The sequence below is a fragment of the Dreissena polymorpha genome, chromosome 1, assembly GCF_020536995.1.
Source record: "Dreissena polymorpha isolate Duluth1 chromosome 1, UMN_Dpol_1.0, whole genome shotgun sequence".
NCBI classification, from domain to species: Eukaryota; Metazoa; Mollusca; class Bivalvia; order Myida; family Dreissenidae; genus Dreissena; species Dreissena polymorpha.
Window position 1 is genome coordinate 62056471 of NC_068355.1, and position 20321 is coordinate 62076791.

At 34.7% G+C, this 20321-nt stretch overlaps 1 protein-coding gene across 1 annotated transcript in view; it reads left to right on the top strand.

Annotated features, from left to right (window-relative positions):
* The first annotated feature begins 4496 nt into the window (after positions 1-4496).
* LOC127831777 (uncharacterized) overlaps positions 4497-20321 on the top strand; it is a 216552-nt gene continuing 200727 nt past the window's right edge. The window contains exons 1-5 of the mRNA XM_052356835.1: positions 4497-7057; positions 7903-8085; positions 8499-8609; positions 9162-9248; positions 10338-11242. Of these exons, the coding sequence (XP_052212795.1) occupies positions 6704-7057; positions 7903-8085; positions 8499-8609; positions 9162-9248; positions 10338-10670 (1068 nt within the window). The 5' untranslated portion in view covers positions 4497-6703 and the 3' untranslated portion in view covers positions 10671-11242. The remainder of the gene's footprint in view (positions 7058-7902; positions 8086-8498; positions 8610-9161; positions 9249-10337; positions 11243-20321) is intronic.

Here is a 20321-nt window from a genome sequence, read left to right on the forward strand (position 1 = left end):
TTAATGATTTCCATAACTCATAAAAATAATGTAAAACTCAAATATCTCTTTTTATTCTCAATTCACCGCTATTTATACAAATGTGCCGATAAATGCAAAATTGGCATGATTTTGATATTTGTAAAATTTGTTCGTACATAATTTATTATCAACACTATTATTTTTAACATCTAACTACATTAAATTCTTTAAACAATTCTTTAAAATTTCGTTGTCATGACGCCTTTTACTTTAATTTTCTACTTTATAAATTTTGAAATTCCCTCTCCAAGTTTGCCATAATTGTTTTAAACAACTGACCTGAATTCATGTCGCGTTGTGGTTGAGATGTTTTCATTTTTTCGGCACGTGATCGCACTTGTGATCGTACTTCGGTCGTATCCAAGGTACACGGCTCCATAAAATGTACTGTGTCACGTAATTACGTATCATTCGTGGAAAAGACACAGTAACCAACAAAGTTCATTTCTGATTTCTTTGCGTTTTATTTCTGCTTATTAACACAACACAACGTTTCAAAATGTTTGTCAAATACAAGATACATGCGAAGCCCGCAATGGGCCCATCCCGCGAAAGCCAGCAATAATGCGACTTGTATGTTCGGCCGTTTAAGTAAGACTCCTCATAAATATAGATATAAACAACGAAAGCTTTGATAATTGTTATGTATACAATTCTGATTGGCTGTGTAACGTCACGTGTCTACATGTACAATTCTGATTGGCCGTTTGTTAAGTCACGTGTCTGCAACCTAAATATACGTATGCAACGGACACCTAACGAATACATACGGAAATGACCGAAGATTGACACATACGGTAAGCAAATATTCGTGTCCGGTAATTATAACCCGAGGCTTATGATTTGTTGATCCAGATGGCTGCCTATTTAAGATTGTATGAAATGTGGTACAAATTTCGATCATTATATAAATCCAACAATGCCCCAAATGTGCGTTTTGTGTGCGTTATGTTACACAGTATTGAAATAAAACCTGTTAAAAAAAACAACAAAAACAAAACATAATTAAAACAAGCATTTTCGTTTTAACACAACGTATTGAAATGATGTTTCCGAGAATACAAACAATAACGATTTGTAATATTAAATGCTATATATTTATCAATCATAATCTTTTATAAAGATATTTCAATATACATACACCGGTATTTCGATTTGCACCACGTCCGTTTTTTTTTTCACTGGTATCTAACAATGCTTCAATACTATCATTCACTGTATAACAATATCTTATGTACGATACAATTAACATAACATGTAACTAGTGTCATGTACTTTGCTTTCTGTAGTGCTTTATGTTATGTTTGATTCATCACATCTATTACACGTTCGATAGTTGATAAACAGAACACACATACCAACCATACGTTTGAGCAATATAGTTATTTAATACTATGTATTGTTTTGCAGCTAATTTATATCTTTGTTTTGAGCAATAATGGGTGTTTACTCGTTAAATAACCTCTGCTTTTAATGGGTAACCTGTTTTTATGAAGATAAAATAACATTTATAAATATGAATTAATACTAAATATTATCTTGTTGAATTATTATTTATGTGTTATAATGTTTATTTTAGAATTATTGTATTGACTAAACACATATTGTTATACAATGTATGTAATCATAGCCCATATGTAAACAAGAACAAACTACCCCTCTGTCATCTTCGATATTCTCGACCATGTGCACATCACAGCAAAATGTAATCACGTTCAGCCTCGCTCTGAAATTCGACGCGTTACTGATATCTAAAAATAGAAACAGAGTTTGTATTGTAAAACTGGTATTTGTTTGACGGGAGGGATTTTTCTCCGTCATTTTAAAACGAGCGCTATGTTATAGAGGATATTTGTTCATGTCAGTGTAAGATCGTTTGTTATTTCACGAGTGATCATAGAAAATATATTTTCACGTGTGGCGCAGCCACGAGTGAAAATATTATTTTTCTATGATCACGATCCTTTTCAATAAAATAATTAACAGATGTTTCCCTTTTGCTGAAAAGTTACCCTTTCTCGTAGTTTCTCTCGTGGCGTGCCTCAATACATTTCAAAACACAAAATGACGTCATTAGTGTGACGAAATGACGTCATTACATAACCGAAATTCTCCAGTTCAACTCTTAAACAATGTAAATAAACGGTGAAAAAGCATAAAATAAAAAGAAAATTTGTTGGATTCGGTGGAATGTCGATTTTAATTCACTCTTCATCATAGAAAATATACATAAAATTATTTATGATAATCTAAATATAGAAAAAAGGAGTTCCGAAAATGTGTTCTTTTCACCGGTGAAAAGAACAATTTGTTTATTTTCACTGCTGTTATTTCACTGCAGAAATGTCATATTTTATCATTAGGTATAAAAGAAATACAATAACGTCATGACGTTGCACAATGCCGTTTCCCAAGCTCTTACGTTATTTATGTCGTTGTTTCTAACAACATTTGATCGGTATTTGAATGAATATTCTTCACATCTGAGATACACATGCGCTTTTTTAATTAACATGTTAAAAAAAAACAAATCCTACTATTTTAGTGTACCGTTACCATCATTTAGTTGTACCCAGCCTATAGTTTAGCCGCTCTTGTCTGGATGGCTTCAAAACAACTGCGGTTCATGTTTTCATCTACTTTTATTTGCATATACTAAGAATTACTAATAATGTAATATAAAGTCGACATGTTTCTAAAAGCACTTCAATTTTTATGCCGTAAAGAACGGAGATTTTGTGATCATGAAAGATACCAAATGTTGTAAATCCTCGCTATTTATACCTGTCGCTCAGCAACTTAAACTTAGGATTAGGATTCTGAGCACTAACCAATCAAAATGACTTAGGAGTTTCCTCAAAATGACTTCGGATAACAACAACCAATCAAATGCATTAAGGCATCCTAAATACTTAACGTAGTTTTGCCGCGGCAAATATTCAACCATTAGGTTACCTTTTCTTACTATAATAATTTGTAATTAAATATATTGTATTACAATAGACAAATATAGTACTTTCTGACCTAAATGAATTTGCCATTTTAACAGAGAGGAAATATTTCGGCACAAAATATCCGAAACATGAAACTGTCAAAAGGATGCTTAAGAATGGCAAGTTTAACAAATATATCAATAATAACTAACAGTTTACAAGAATGGATGATAACTTATATTGAAAATAAACATTTTACTATAAATATGCAATGTAAAATCACTCCTATGATAATATAAACAATAAAATAACTTCGGAGATGACACCGGACTTCGTTACAGACGGACATTGGCAGTAAGTTCTAGCAAATAATTTTGGTTAATGATCTTTTAAATACACATGCCAAATCATCATCTCAGCTTATATGTGCTATCCTTAAACTATATACCTGATGAAGGAGTGATAGATGAGTGATTAATAATAAACACATTACAATTGTTTTCTTTTGAACTACACAACAATAAACATGGTATGAGATACTACAAGGCATTACATTTCTCCTACCTTAAAGAGATAAACTTCTGTAAATGAACAGTAACTGGACAACAAATGAAATGTATAACATACAAATTGCCACATAAAAAATGCAATAATTATGTAAATAATTAAGTTTCTTTTGAATTTATCTTCAGTTCTTGAAAGTGCCGTTTACCGAACACAACTGATGCTGCAGTTTTCAGGTAAGGTTATTCACAGTTCCTTTACTAAGCACTTTTCAATGTTAATTCACACTGTAGTACACATTCAAAATTACTTAAACAGCTTTAAATGTCAGTGGAAACACTATTAAAAGACAATGCATGAACGTCCATTGAACACTGGCACATAATCATTCATGAGATTCCACGAAACACTGTTTACTTATTATTAACTACGTCCATGAAACACTTGTTGCAGTTCATGATTTACTGATGGCAGTCCACGAATATTTTTTTCACAAAGTTCATAAAAAACTGAATACTTATTTTTTAAACAAAAGCCCATGAGACACTGGATAAAGTCCATTAAACACTGGGCACAGTCCATAAAACACTGGATATATATTTTCTTCACTGAATGCTGTTTATTCTCTTTATGGTTTAGTGAAATATCCATTTTCCACCTAATTTTAGTACAAAAAGAATACTGTTAGTACGTCCATTAAACGCAATAGCACATAGTCGTTTAAATGTATGTCACACTATATTAATGTAATTACTGTAATATAAATTAATTAATGTCAACACATTAGCATGTAAACATCTTGAATTGGGCTTGGAGTTGGATCCCTACGTGGACTTTTGGGTTCTGAGGCCACAACAAATTGATTAAATGTTCGTCGGATTTGCCGCACCTAAAAATCTTAAAACTAAATAAAAATATTTTTATTTTTATTTCGCGCCCGCAGCAACTATTTTGCTCCGCATGTATTTGTTTACAGATTTAGTTTAATTTAGCCTACGTATTTTACGACTTTTATAACGCTTTGCGATAATAATGAGATTGGTTTATGGTAAAATAATGGCGGCGCTCGTCTGCATAGTGGTGTCGGCGAAAGACACCAATGGTAATTCAATTTTTTCTGCTGTGGCAATGTGTCATCGGATTACGGATGATTTTAGCGATTTATTCATCGCAGCCGCATCATCATCAGGCCTCGAAATGTCGCCCGAATGCGTGAATTCTGTAAATATCTGCAGTAAAGTTGGTAGTAGCGATAGAATAAAAATTTCGAACATCAGCATGCAACTAAATGTCGCAGTAGAACTTGACAAAAAAATGGTCGAATATACAATTAATTCTGCACGACTTCCATCAACAAGTTCAAACTCCAATGCATTCACAGTTTTAATGAACAAGCCCAAGGTATGCATTATGCCAAAAAAATATGAAGTAAACACAAGCTCAAAAGTAAAGAAACTTTCTGGTCCACAACAACTGTACTGCGACTTGATTGATTGGGCCCAAAGTACTGGGTGTGGATGGCCATCTGATATTGTCGAGGACAGTGGAAAACAAGCCCTTAAATCTCTCAGCAATGCCTTGTGGTACGTAGATCACTGCCATGCAAGACTGAAAGATGCCAGTTGTCATGTTCCAACTGAATTAAACAAATTTCAAAATTACAACAACTACAAATTACTTTGGCACAGACCACCTATTGTAAAGGCAGCCAGACTTGGCGAATTGGTTGGTGATCTATACTCCGCCCTTAGTTTGCCATCATTGAGTGATAAACGAAACACAGTGTTAGCCAAAATCATGGGTGAATTAGCAGAATCTCTAAAACAATACAAAGACAGACTTGAAAATGATAACCAAAACACCAAAACATAAGTCATAAAAGAGAAACAGCTAACTGCGGTGACTCGAACTCGGTTTGCATAGATCTTGTAACACCGTCCAATGTTAAAGAAGAATATAGTCATTTAAATTTGACAGTAGTGAAAACATCAGATTATACCTATGTGCACCTTGACAAGTTTTGTCCCGATAATCGTATTGAACGTCGCAAATTCATCAAAAACCTTCGTTTGTCCAAACCGATTATGTTGTATAGGGTTGCTTATGGAGGAAGCATAGGAACATTAAATTTCATTTGGAGTGTTCCAGCAGGTCAAACAGAAGACAAAACATCCCGCAACATGAAAGTTATCTCTCAAATTTCAGAAGATCTTCCGACGTTCTCAAGCAGGGCTATGAGACAAGAATTTATTGACAAGTTTATAAGTTATGTGAAATGCCCAAAGTCAGTCATTAGACACATGTATTTTAGCCTAACAGGGCATGAAGAAAGTGCCAATTCTTCCAGTGAAAAAGAAATTAATGAAAGGGTGTCGAAGATCATAGGCGCAGATGACTCTCAGTTATTGATTGATTTACGAGCAACTAATGGCTCTTATACATATTATGATGCCTTTTTTGAAGAAATGGGAAAGTTCTTTGAAGAACAGATTTTACAGGTCAGTGAAAGACGAAAATGTGATGAAATGTATTTGCCATAGGCAATTTCAATAGAGACTTTAAAGAATGACATTTGTAAAAGAGTGCCTGATGGAACACCCATTCCTAGCAATGAAACGATCCGACTGCAGTTTTGTTCCAGTAATCCATTTCATAAAACTGCTTTAAGGTACACTGGTCAGTTCAATGTTAAATTCCGTGTGCAGACACGCTAGGCAAGAGTTTCACATCCTGATTCACACTATGCTGCAAAATACTTTCAGCATATGAAAGAATTTTGTGTGATGTTTAGAGACAGTGCTATGTTCTTATGCATGGACGACAAGGCAATAGTTCCAGTGGGAGAACCAGGAATCCCTATATCGACTGGAGTAAGAGGGCATAACAAGGTTCTAACACCTTCAGAGGGACCTGTATTAGTTGCAACTGACCATGATTTTCATCTTTGCGGTCTTGTTCCTTCAGTTGTTCTTGTCACAGAAATTCCTAGGGACTCCAAAGACAGCTTCTTCTCAGGGGACATGCATGTGACAACAAAAGAAAAGGTATTCAGCCCATCTAGCCCATTTAGACATGCTGCTGAAGTTATTGAACTCGTAAGATTAAATGATGCCTACTCTGCAGATGGATTAAATTTGAGAACCCCAATCATGTGCCTTTATACTGATGGAGGACCGGATCATAGAGTCACTTATGAAACGGTTAAGTTGTCGCTCACTCTTATCTTCATGCATTTAGATTAGGACATGCTAATTGCACTCCGAACGGCACCATCACATAGTTGGACCAACCCAGCTGAACGTTGCATGTCCATTTTAAATTTGGCCTTGCAGCATGTTGCGCTAGACAGAAATGAAATGGAAGAGAAGTATGAACAGATGGTTAAAAACTTGTCTTCTCTAACTGCAGTAAGAAACCAAGCCAGACTAAAAGTCTCACAAATGAGCTTGAAAGGAAACCCTGTTAAAACTTTGAAAGGGGCATCAGATAAAGAGATCACATCCATCTTAGATATCACTGGTGTTGGCTTTGGAGCAGATAGTCCAGTAGCCACAGCTGACACAAAAAGCGCTGAATTGAAGAAAAGCAAGCATCTGCAGGTAAAACAAACTAAATTTATTTTTTAAAGAAAAATGCATAGATAATGCCCTGCTTGTCTGGAAATGATATAATAATTGTTGTTCTCAGTAAAATAATATTGATATAACTGTATATTGCCCTCTACTAAAATTGCTTATGGTCACTGGTTACATAATGCATATTTATATTAGTTTTTAATATGTCACTTCCAATTTAAGTATTTGTTTCGCATTAAATTAATATGCTCCAGTGCGTATACTATTATCTGACAGAAAAACAAATAAAGGTTTTTAACATTCAACCTTAAAATATGCATCTGGCACAGGCAAGCAATTTGTCTAGGTTATGGAAAGTTTAATTGTGTCGCTTTCTGAGAAAACTGGGCATAATGCATGTGCGTAAAGTGTCGTCCCAGATTAGCCTGTGCAGTTTGCACAGGCTTATCAGGGACGACATTTTCCCCCTGTACTGGATTTTTGCTAAGAAGAGACAATATTTAAACGAAAAATTCAATAAAAGCGGAAATTGTCGTCCCTGATTAGCCTGTGTGGACTGCACAGGCTAATCTGGGAAGACAATTTATGCACAAGCATTATGTCCAGTTTTCTCAGAACAATACACAATTATTTAATTTTAAAAGTTAAATGTTTACCGGGTAACATTATTCATTTTTTTATTAAATATTGGATATTGTGAAGACTATGCTGTCTTATTAACAATATTAATGAAAACGTGTGTTTATTATATTTTATAATGAAAAATCAACCTATGTATAAAGATACATCTTGTTTAAAAAATGACAAAAAAACAACATGTTATTAATATGGAAGAGCGTCTATAAACATCAGTGTCCTTTCTTCTAAAGGATTTCTTTGAGAGGCATGCAGAATCAGGCCACTACTGCTTCCAGTTAAAGAAGTGTTCATCCGATGAATGTGGTTACTGCTCCGTCAACCCAGTCCGAGATCAGGATGTTTTTGACCGCCTCAGGTTCCTCCCTGAACCAAAGCCGGACGAAAATGGTGAACACTACCTACCATTCAGTGAGGTATATTTATCGCATTTGTAGTCCATGATATGACATATTTATTGAATGGATGAAGTTGTGTAAATTACAAATATATTTTGGAAACTTACTTTGGACTTTGAAGGTTGTGTTCCTGTGCAAATGGTCAATAGATACAATTAAATTTGAATAATCAATTTACTCATGTTTACTTCATTGATCTGACAACATATTATGTTTTGCCTTTTGTTTAATAAAAAGGCATTAATATACTTAACTATATACCTTGTTGAAATTTTAGTTAACTTAACTTGTCCAGCTGACATGTAGTTAATTTAATGATTTAAATGATAATGTGTGACTATTGTGTTTAGAAACTGGAATCAACATTTGAGATAAGATTTAAACATGCTAATTCAATTATATAAATTATAATAACATAATAATAATTCCAGTTGTTTGGGAAAGCCCTGACCCGTGACAAGTACAGACCCTCAACCAGACCATGTGGAACCTATGATGAGGAATTACAAAACCATGATAAAGAGACTCGAGAAATTTTGAGGGTAATGATAATTATAATATTTTAGAAGCTCGCAAATCACTTAACACTTTATTTCATTTTTATATTATTATATTTAGGTCAAACTGTCAAACCTTATTGTAAGGTCGCCATGGCAAAGTGGATATGGTGTCCGCCTAGCGACCCAGAGGTCACGGGTTCAATCGCCATAGTAGGAGCGTGCTTTAGATCTCCCCATAGACACCAAGTACTGGTTCTAGTCCCAGGAAAAGGACTAGAGCGTTTCAAAAAAGCCTAAGGCTTTCAATGCAATCGAGCTAAATTAAATAGGTTTAAACTAAACCTCATTGAATTACAACTGTGTTATTAAAATAAATATCAGAGAAATATTCCAAGTGCATTTTTGTTGCAGTATACATCCGTTCCTTCTACCACCTGGCAATTGGCAACACCAAGAGAAAAAGTGATCATGTCAAAATGATATCATGTTGTCAACATTTTTGCAGGCTGGAAAGTGAAGCGGGAATTTTGCCATAAAAAGCATTTTTTAAATATTTTTGCTTTCATTACACTATATCTTTCCATGTTGTTTTAGAATGAGAAGCTTCGAGATGCTGTCCTTTGCGGAGAATGTAGCAGGCCAAGATGTGTCTTCAGTCCAAACAAGCTTGACCGACAACAGGTAAACGTTTTGTAAAAATACAATATACAGCGTGTTTCAACATTATAGGATCATAACATGTTGGTTACATAATTTTTAAGAGTCTAAATTAACATTTAAACATCACAGTTATACACAGTTTGGCAGGATTATAAAAAGACACGTATTAATCCAATAAATTGATATGAATGATACATATTTTTACAGATCAGAAAAAAGCTCTTTGGCTTGTTGGTTTGCAACTTAGAGCCCGAATATTTTTTGCTAATGTCTGATCAAACACGGTATGTGTTAATATATCACCAGATTGACATTGCAAAACATTGTTTTTTATTTCATACCATCAAAGGCCCATTCAAGATATAAATAGTTGTAAAACAAAAAATGCATTGGTAAATGATAATCTTAATATGAAGGAAATGCATTCGTTTTTGCTTTGATTTGAATAGGTTTCAAGTCTAATACTGCTGCAAACACTAAGGTTGGGAGGCAGTTTATTGGAGTCACTCTGTCGGTCAATCCTTCTGGCAATTTGTTTGCATGCGAATCACCATAAAGTGTAGATTAACATGACACAATTTTCACACATATTGATTCACTTTTTCCTTAGTTACATGTATGTGCTCTTGAACTTAGCCAAGACATAGCTGCCATCAATTCCATGTCTATGAAGAGGCTTTGGAGAAGTATTACAGTAATAGAAATTTAGTAATATGGGAAATTTTACTAGCCTGAGTCAGAATTTTCGAGCGCAGCCATTTGTTTACATTTTGTTCAAAATAACAGACACAATTTTTTTTATATTATTTAATCCTTCGAATACATGGCAATTTTCTTCGTACTTTCATCTTTCTGAAAGTAAGCTTCTAATGGCAGTTGATTAAAGTTGCTTAAAGTTGCTCAAATTCTTTTTGGAAAAAAAAATAGCGAAAATAAAATTAGAAATTGTTTAATATCTGTTTTATGAATTTTACAAGCACTTCAGGCTGGTAAAATTGGGAATTTCTATAAGCCTGAAAAAAAGACCATAGATTTTTTCTGTTTGGATAGGGCGAATAATGATGACTGTCAATTTTGTGAAAAGCTCCATAACATTTCACTTCCTTGCAGGAGGAATTCTTGCGGAACATTAAGGCATGCCATTCGTATATCTATGGAGATCAGTTGGAAGATGCACCTGACCTGTATGTTCGGAGATGCGTGACCTGCAGCTCTGAGGTGGAAACAGCTTATTTCTCAGCCAAGTGTCGGCATTACCTACCACCAGTGTGCATCCACTGTGGATCTCCTGACTGTCTGTTAGATGACAACGATGCATATGTTGCAGATTTGTATACAAAATATTCCATAGTCAGGCCAATTTGTGTGTCTTGTCGACATTCTGGAAAAGAGGCAAAAACATGGGGCGCCAAGAAGTTTGTAAAAAAACAAAAAGTCAAATGAACTCATTCAAGCCTTCAAAAGTTCTTAATTTGATTTGGTTTGTAAATGAGACCAAAGCAAAAGTATGTGTTTATGATGACCATCATCATCATGTTTATAAATGTTAACATGTTGTGATTGAAAATGAAAAATCATGGATTGGAATAAATAGCAAATGCTTTAACTTTTAAAAATATTAGTGTTTCGTATTTTCCAGTTTAATTTCTATTTCTACAGATTTTAATTGTTTTGTGTTAAGATTAAAGTTGATACTAGTCATTTGTGATGGCACTTTTCTTGGAAAAGTATGTTTTATTGTAAATTGATGTGTTTTTTAAATAGTCACGCTAAATATTGTTCTACTACTATTGTTATAAATATATATTATAGTACTAGTCATTTAATAAATATACTAGAACTGATACTAGTCTTTTTATGCCCCCGGTAGGGTGGCATATAGCAGTTGAACTGTCCGTCCGTCTGTCTGTCCGAAAACTTTAACATTGGCCATACTTTTTGCAATATTGAAGATAGCAACTTGATATTTGGCATGCATGTGTATCTCATGGAGCTGCACATTTTGAGTGGTGAAAGTTCAAGTTCATGTAAAAAAATAAATATATATTTTCAAAGCAGCACAGTAGGGGGCATTGTGTTTCTGACAAACACATCTCTTGTTTGGCACTCAAATTAGACAAATATATGTCGCTGTGCTATGTTAAAATAAAGGGCTCCTACTAATCACATCTATAAATAGTTTTGATTAAAAGGCATGTGTTTTATATTTAAATAAAAAACTTTAACTATCCGTTTCTTATTGTTCTTTCATTAGGAAGTTATGTTTTTTTTTTACTTTACAAAACTTAAACTTCTCATTTCTAATTTTAACATTGCTAAACTAACCAAAGTAATGCATTTGAGTATAATGTATACTACTATAACCTATGATATTTAGAACTAATACAGATTCAAGATATTTCTTATGCTTGATGTTTAGCATATTATTTATTGTCATGTTATTTAACTTTCATTGACAGAAGACTGAGCTTCTTATATAACTTTGCTAGTGAAAAGTACAATGTACCATGTTAACATTAAGTAGTCTCTACCTGTTGTGAATAAGCAGAATAACTATTGGAGAATATTTTGTTTATCATACTTTAACAAACATTGGACTAGATTTAAACATAGTTAGTACTACTAAATGACCTTGTGTTTGTATTTTGAAGGTATCATGCATTTATTTGGCAACAAACATCAATTTACAGAGACAATATATCTATTTTTTATTTATCGCTCTTCGCTCGCCTGTGATTTTTTTAAAAATAGAATAAAAATTAATTTATTTTTATTTCGCTCGCTCGCTCCATTTTATTTTGGCTAAAATCCGTAGAACAAATCATCAATTTGTTGTGGCCTGATGAAATATCTTGATATTCTGAAGTATCATCTGGACGAAGTGATTATGGTAAGGGAGAGCGAAGCGATTGGGTATCCCCTTCAGCCAAACGGAAAGCCTTAATGATGATGTTTTCCTTTTTCCGGATGGATTTAATGTCAGATGATCGAATTCCGAGAAGTGATGCAAATTCTTTGATAATGATGGTGCTGTCATGAACACTAAACCATCGCCCAGTGGGTTCAGGGGCGTCTTTAACCAATGACTGGCGCCGCTTTAACGATTCCATTGCCCGGTGGTCACTGAAGAGGTTGTGGTTTAGACGGACTTGAAATATTCCAGCAGCAGATTCGGCAAAGGCCTTGATAGAGTCGAAGGTGATGGTGATTACAAGGAGGTAGAGAGAATCAGTTGCTTTGCGCTTTGGAGGGCGTTTTTTCAAGGCTTCTTCCAATTTACAGATGCGCTCTTCAATACCAGGTTTTCTTCCAGTAGAACATTTTGACATAAGGTAGCGGGCGTACTGTGACTCAGGGGAAAGATTTCCATCGACATCATGGATTTGAACATATTTGAGAGGGTTAACTGAGAAAAAGAAGCATATTCTGGAGGAAAAGAGGCCCTTCGGTGCATTCGCCATTTCGACAGGATGTTTGTTTTTTACATGATGCCGGAGGTCGCCCACTCTTTTGACTTCGCGGGTCTTCTCGCCCACACAAAAAAGGCAGAGAACATCATCATCAGGTACTTTCGATGAACTCTGAAATACACAAACAGGTTCGTCTAATCAATGGTATGTATTTGAAAACGGTGAACATCTGATGTCTAGCATAATTACGGTTAACATGGGGCAAATCTCAGCTGGGTGATCAAGCCAACTTCATTATCTCCAGAGAGCTCTCTTATGCGCGCTTTCATCATAACAAAATATACATCAGCTCTATGTGACCACCTTTCACTAACTATGCATCCATGATTATTGAAGGTGTTTTCCTTTTCTAGGGCATATAACATACTGTGATATGTGTCTTACCCACTGAACTTTAAAGGCCCGTAAAGGGTAACGATCCGTAATAATTACCAATTTTTAAATATTTTTTGCATATTTTATGTATTAAAGGAACCCTTAGCGACAATATCAAGTTGCGTTGAACAAGATTGAATCATAGTATAGTTGCATTTAACCAAATAAAATACGGAATAATCTGACGTTTTACCTGCGAAATCGGTCATAAATCACGCGCTTTACAAAACCTGGATGGAAATTACCGAAAAAACTTCCGGAAACTAGCGAGGCATTCTTCGGTAATGTGACGTCACTATAAGGACAACTCCAAACAAAGCATAATGGCGGACAGCGCCAGCAGCCTATCAAGCGATAGAAATAGTTATATTTCCGAGTCGTTTAGAGAAGATAAGATGTCTGATATTGAAGAAAATGCACAGCCATATCAGTTTGAACCAATATTGAGAAAAAATGAGCAAGATCGCGGTGATAGACGACCTGAATTGCCAGGGGAACAAGTGCCTGAAGTGGAAATCCGACGAGGCAACTCGAATTGGTACGTAAAATTACAGGAACATCTCAATATTGTTAATGGGTTTTTCTTACTTGCCGAACATTTACTTGATAGCAAGTTCATTTTCGACTGCAATCGTGATCCGTTATAAAAGCGTACCTCGTTTGATAGTTATGTTAAATAGAAGTAGAAGGTGTATCACCGTGATTGAAAGTTATCGTTCATTTTTATATTTAGTTTTACTTTTACTCACTTCTTATTTGAATGCCATATCAGTAACGTATTGTATTGGAACAAAATTTTATTTAAAACTGTTTTTGTAAGACAGCATCCAAAATTATTATCATGGATTTCACAACTATAGTGATTCATTGGTTTGTATGATTTTGATTTCAGGTGTCTTTGTTCAAACTGCCCAGCCATGGAAAGTAAGGTAGAATCAGTGTGCTGCAGAGAGGTGGAGAATATCGACAGGAAACGTGACAGCTTCAACAGTGAATCTCAAGAAGCCCTCCAGTGCATGACAGAACACCCAGGTCCGAACAGTCTGCCTTGACCAGTATGTCCTGGAAACGGCCTACTACCAGTATGTCCAGCAGTATGGGCAGATGCATCACCAGGCTAATGAGTAAGTTTTTATAGTTGTGGTTCCCTTAACAGCAAACATTTGCTTAGATTATTTTGATAACATGCATTAAAGTTTGTTGGTGGATCGTAAATAGGATCATACAAATTGTATAGTGTGAATACTCATAAGTAAGAAATTTAGAAATACTATGTTCGTTTTACAATTTTTTTTTCAGGCGTATGTTGGTTATAGGCAGCTTGCAAGGTGGTGCTGGGATTTTCTTGGAAAGTGCGTGTTGTGCTCCCAGCTTGAAGCGTCCAAAGAATAAGGAACCAGTTTCCATCTGACCAATACAGAGGCTTCAAAATTTCCAACTGAAGAATAAAAACATTATTTTCATCCTGTAAAATTGTATGATTTTGTTAACATTTATTGGAAATAAAATTGAAGAGCATTTTTCTTGTTAGTTTTTTTTGGTCAAAAACAACAACCACAAAAATGCAATTGTTTGTAAAGCAATGGTAGCAACTGAGCATCATTTTCCTTAAAAGCTGCTATGAGTCAACATCTTCAAACTGACATTAAATATCAGCAGTTACATTTGTTATCATTGTTAATTCTTAGCCTTTTTTGTTAAAAAATTACCAGTTACCTCTACAAAATTACATATGTTAATTATTGGGCTTAAATCCTATCCTTTTATCTCTGGACTAGTTCAATTTACATACTACATGTGAAGAATAATGTGTTTTGTATTAGAAATTTCTGATCAACACATTAAATTTTGAGAAAAAAATCTTTATTTTTTCCATTCATCAATCGGATACAAGTATCAGATTTATCCGTAGCCTAGTCCATGAACCATACAACTGCCAAGCAGGCTCAATTCTCTATACCATGATTGCATGGCTTCAGAAATCAATTAAAAATGTCATTGTTGGATCGTGCACATCTAATGTATTTCAGAGAACTGGGGGCGATACTCTTGCAGTTATTATATTATTATATTAAACACACATGTACATCAATTATTTAGGTGTCTTCATTTATGGCCATTTTTGACCTGACCGAACCTAACTATATTAATAAATCGAAGTTTGAAATAGCTTGTGTATTCTCAAAAGATAAATGAAAAAAAGCCTCCATTTTGATCCTAAGAACCCTGTAATCTTGGATATCATGTTAACACTGTATTGTTAGTATTTGTAACATTTCCTAATAGATTCATCATATTTAGGAATTCCAAATTCACTAAAGATTCTTCGAACAAAAACCATGTATATGCATAGGACATGGACATTGTGATAAAACTTTTAAACAATTTCATTCACGCAATCAAAACCGCGATGGTCTATTTCACGTTTTGTGCCCATATGAATGTACACATACGGCTACAACAATAACAACAAACGATCTATATAATTTGTGTGTAGTATTTATCAATAAGCAAGCAAATGAAACAAACAACAATTACTAGTTCTATAAGCTCGTAGACTGAAGTGCTCTTGAGGTTATAGAACTAGTAATTGTTGTTTGTTTCATCTTTGCACCTACAAACATTTAGAGAACAAGAAACAAACATAATGTCTAAACTTAGCTGTTTATGTACACCACCATTGCCTATTGACACCACTAACAACTAGTAGCATAAACGCTTAAAGCGCCTTGCCACAACTGATTGCAGTTCTTCTTCCGTCGGTATGCGCTTGCCATTTGCTAGTGGAGGTGGAGTAGGAGTTGCAATCACTGTCGGTTGGTTCAATTCACAGATTTCAAACACTATATTCATAGGTTTGTCCACATAATCAAACGTTTGGTTAACCATTGTTGGTTTGACTGTGAAATCATCCCCACTTTTGTATTTCAGGAACACAACCACATGTTTCTCTGTCCCGTCCTTAGAGACTGAAGTGCTCTTGATGTTATAGAACTAGTAATTGTTGTTTGTTTCATCTTTGCACCTACAAACATTCAGAGAACAAGAAACAAACATAATGTCTAAATTTAGCTGTTTATGTACACCACCATTGCCTATTGACACCACTAACACAATAGTAGCATAAACGCTTAAAGCGCCTTGCCACAACTGATTGCAGTTCCTCTTCCGTCGGTCTGCGCTTGCCATTTGCTAGTGGAGGTGAAGCAGGTGTTGCCATCACTGCCGGTTGGTTCAATTCACAGATTTCAAACACCATATTCATAAGTTTGTCCACATAATCAAACGTTTGGTTAACCATTGTTGGTTTGACTGTGAAATCATCTCCACTTTTGTATTTTGGGAACACAACCACATGTTTCTCCGTCCCGTCCTTAGTTGTTGCCACTTCTCTCTGAACGTTTTCATTGAAATGAAGGGCTGCTATAATTTGTCTACAGGCTTGCCAATGGTACGAAAAGCTCATCATCTTCGGGGCAAAGTGATTTATGGTGGCATGAACACTTTACAGTGTGGATGTCTGGTAGACGGTCGACAGTTTGGCCACGTCTGTGCAAAGGCGCTTGTTAAGAACTATCTCCTCAACCTCCACAGCCGCTTTGCTTCCTGGAAAAAAAGGTTTAAAAAGGTCACCAAAATAAAAGACAAAAAATCAAAGTTAGAATTTATTTCATGTTTCCACTATTTTAACAAAGTCACAACTACAGGGAAGGAAAATTGAAAATGCATCAGCATTAATGAGTGCTTTGGCGATATATCATGGGGCAAGGGAACTTCCTAATACAATGAAAAATGAAATGTTAAAATTTATTTAAGATGTTAAGCTCGGCTGTTTTCGGAGACAACCCGAGGTATGGTCATAGCCAGCTCGTAGTCCGCCGTCCGCCGACGTCGTGCTGAAACTTTGACATTTTGCTCTAAAATCAAAGTGCTTCTAATTTGGCAGTCAGGGTAGCGGATGTATGGTCTAGTTAAACAGCCTCCACAGCTGGCCACAGGAATGATCGCTGATGATGGAAGAATATGCTCATCGAAATGCAAAGTAATTTCATAAAAGAAAAAGTCTCAGCACTTTTGTAGGTGTGCAGCCAGCAAACAGTATTGCTGCACTGAATTGGAGATTCCCAGCTGGAATTTCTTGGACGTTTGGCTGTGACTCCCACCGCCGTGAGTAGCCACACTCCAAGTCTGCTTATTGGCGATGTATGACCAACTTCGTTGGCTGATGTGTCCTGCTGCAGGCAACCGACATTGAAGGCATGTCTTGAACAGCTCAAGCACGTTGTCTTCAAACACTAAGTACCCGTTCTGCTCTCGGACATCAGTTCTGAAATGAAACAGCATTTTGCTCAATATCTATTGCAAAGAATTACCAGCAAAAACTCACTTATTAAACATGTTACAAAAATACCCATGTAAATTTCTGTATCAAACATTCAATAATATCAATTTAGAATTATAATTTGTTCTCCTAAGGTGTAAGCAAATTTTAAAAAAATAAAAAAAGTTAAAAGAAGTTCAAGTATTTTAACTACTGGAGACTGCCTTTTTAATTTTACATTATAAGGTGAATAACAGTGAGTATGTGAATTACTTTGATACTTCTTCGTGATCTGCTTCTGTGGTGCACGTCTGGTTTATACTGAACTGTATGAATATCAAGTTTTAAGAAGTTGATTTGTGTTCACCAAACATTTGTCAAGATCTTGCATACACACTTTAACAGCCATATACATATTGTTTCCTTTCGCTTCCCTTGATTTCCTCTTCTATAACCAATTCTGGCAGGACATTTACAATCAGTAAGATGTTTTTAAAATAAAACAAATACATACTATTAAATTACAGCACGTACCTGCGGTTCTTAGACAGGCGTATCCTCATCAAAGCTGCCGCTGTTGTTGTTCAGGTCCACCTCTTCACTTGCAGTTCTAGTTGAATAGATGGTTCAGTGCACTCAATCTGAAAGGGGAATTGTGCTTTGGATTAGAAAAAAACATGAATTTGAAAAGGTATTATATAACTATAATATGTAACAATGAATAGTCTTTTTTTTCTCTAGGTAAATAACAGCTAGGGGCCACTATGGATTGAAGTTATATGTAGCCAACATTTTAACCAACTTGATTTTTGTAACCGAATTTTTAAGAACTTTAGCCAAATTTTACCCAATCATTCCGGGCAACATAAATATGTTATGTGTTTTACATATGTATAACTTATTACATATGTAGCAAAACATTATTCAAAAATGACACTGGTAGAAAACTTGTGACTTCACAAAATAATATATTCGAGACAGACATGCATTTATTATACACCAACAACCAATTATACATTGTAAACATAATAAGTATTCAATCAATATTGTTTCATTTATATACCTGCACAACGTTTAAAAATAGACACGGCAAATTTTGTGTGCTTAGTTGCAACAGAAGCAAAGCAAAACAATTCACTTGATATTTTATTTGCAAAAGTTTTTAACTCTACCGTCTTACAAGTAGATCTAGGCTGCCGTGAGCACCGCATAACAAACAAAACAACTATGAAAGAATATTAGAAGAATAAATGAAGTTTTAACACATTTCTACCAGAGTCTGGGCTGATTCAGAGGCAATCTGGGGCCGTCGCACTTCCAGCTCAGATGGCTCTGGATTATTCTTGTCCTCTTGTTATGGCACCATCTGCTGCTTAGCCTCTGTATGCTCATTAAGGATCTGAAATTGTGAATATATTCGGATCTCTATACAATGTTGTATGGTAGCATGAACTGTTTTAAACTGCATTTTTAACTTGTAACATATACACTTTTTAAAACTAAATGCTAATGCAATTCTACATAATAATTGTTTCGTTATACGACACTTTTTAGATGACATCGTGCAACAAACGGACCGTTGAACTCGTGAACAATAATACATTTTGAGATTTATGTTCCATTATTATCGGCAGTAATGCAATTACTACCCTAAACACTATTTCAAAATAAGCATAAACAATAATTGAACCATTTTATCGATTGACTTTTATACAATTTTAATTTAGTAACAGCTATACAAAATTAAATTATTAATTTCTATTAACAAAGAACATACATTATACCAATATCAACAAGTTAAACCCTAATAGCATTTACCCTCTGGACTTCTCTTTTCCTTGCAGTAGACCTTTGTACGTCTGAAACAAGGTTACTTGTCCGATCATTCTCTCCAAACAGCGTCTGTACTGCATCCGGGTTCAGGACAGGCTTACACGGCAAACCCAGCAACCACTTCGTTCTTGTTGATGAAGAGAATGACTCTAACGTGAAATGCATAGAGCAGGATAACTGGGTTGTCGCCATCTTTTGTCCGTTCCACTCGGCTCTTGTGGTCTGAATTCCATGAATCCAGAGTCTTCTTTGGGCCATTTTTTCAGGAAAAGTATGGAGACTCACATCATTACTCTTTCTATAGACACTCCCAGAATCGATAAATTGACCGCCGCCATATTGGCTATCACGTGACCACGCCGCCATCTTGGCACTGAAGAATTTGACAAATAACAGCGTTCTACATGGGTGACATGTAGAACTTATCTGTCCAATTCTTCACGTAATGTTTAAGGCCGAATTTGCTGTATTTTTTTAAAAGAAACCCTTTCAGTTATGCCTTTTGCTTAAAACACAATCATTTCTTTATTGAATTGAATTATTCGTAGATAAGTTTAAACTGAAGTGAACTTTGTGAATGTTAAGGTTATTAATTCCGGATATGTAAATTAGCAAAAGTTTTAAAGATTTATGATCGAGATATACATTTTTGTTTTCAATTAGATATTTGCCTTTGATTAAAACATAATTATGTATTTATAAAAAAAGTATATATTCCCAGATATACTCATTAATAAAATGTATATGACTCAATACCGAGACAGACTTTTTTTATTGAATAGTAGAATCTTTGTTTTTCTAAAGATTTCTTAATTCTTTAATAATACTTCTTATTAAAGTATCAGTTTTAATGTAATGTAAAAGCTCTAGCCGAAATAAAATTTGTGATTTTAACTAAAATTGGTAAAGAAATATTTATAAGCGAAACTCTGTAATATTTGATTTAGTGGCAAACTTTTCTTATTAAAAAGTATATGGTTTAGTCTTAAACTTTGTTGTTTTTTTATAATATATTTTATTTAAAAATCGCTTTCAAACAAAAATCTCTAGCCGGAAAACATTTTTTTGTGATTTTAAATGTACTAGTCCAGGGGA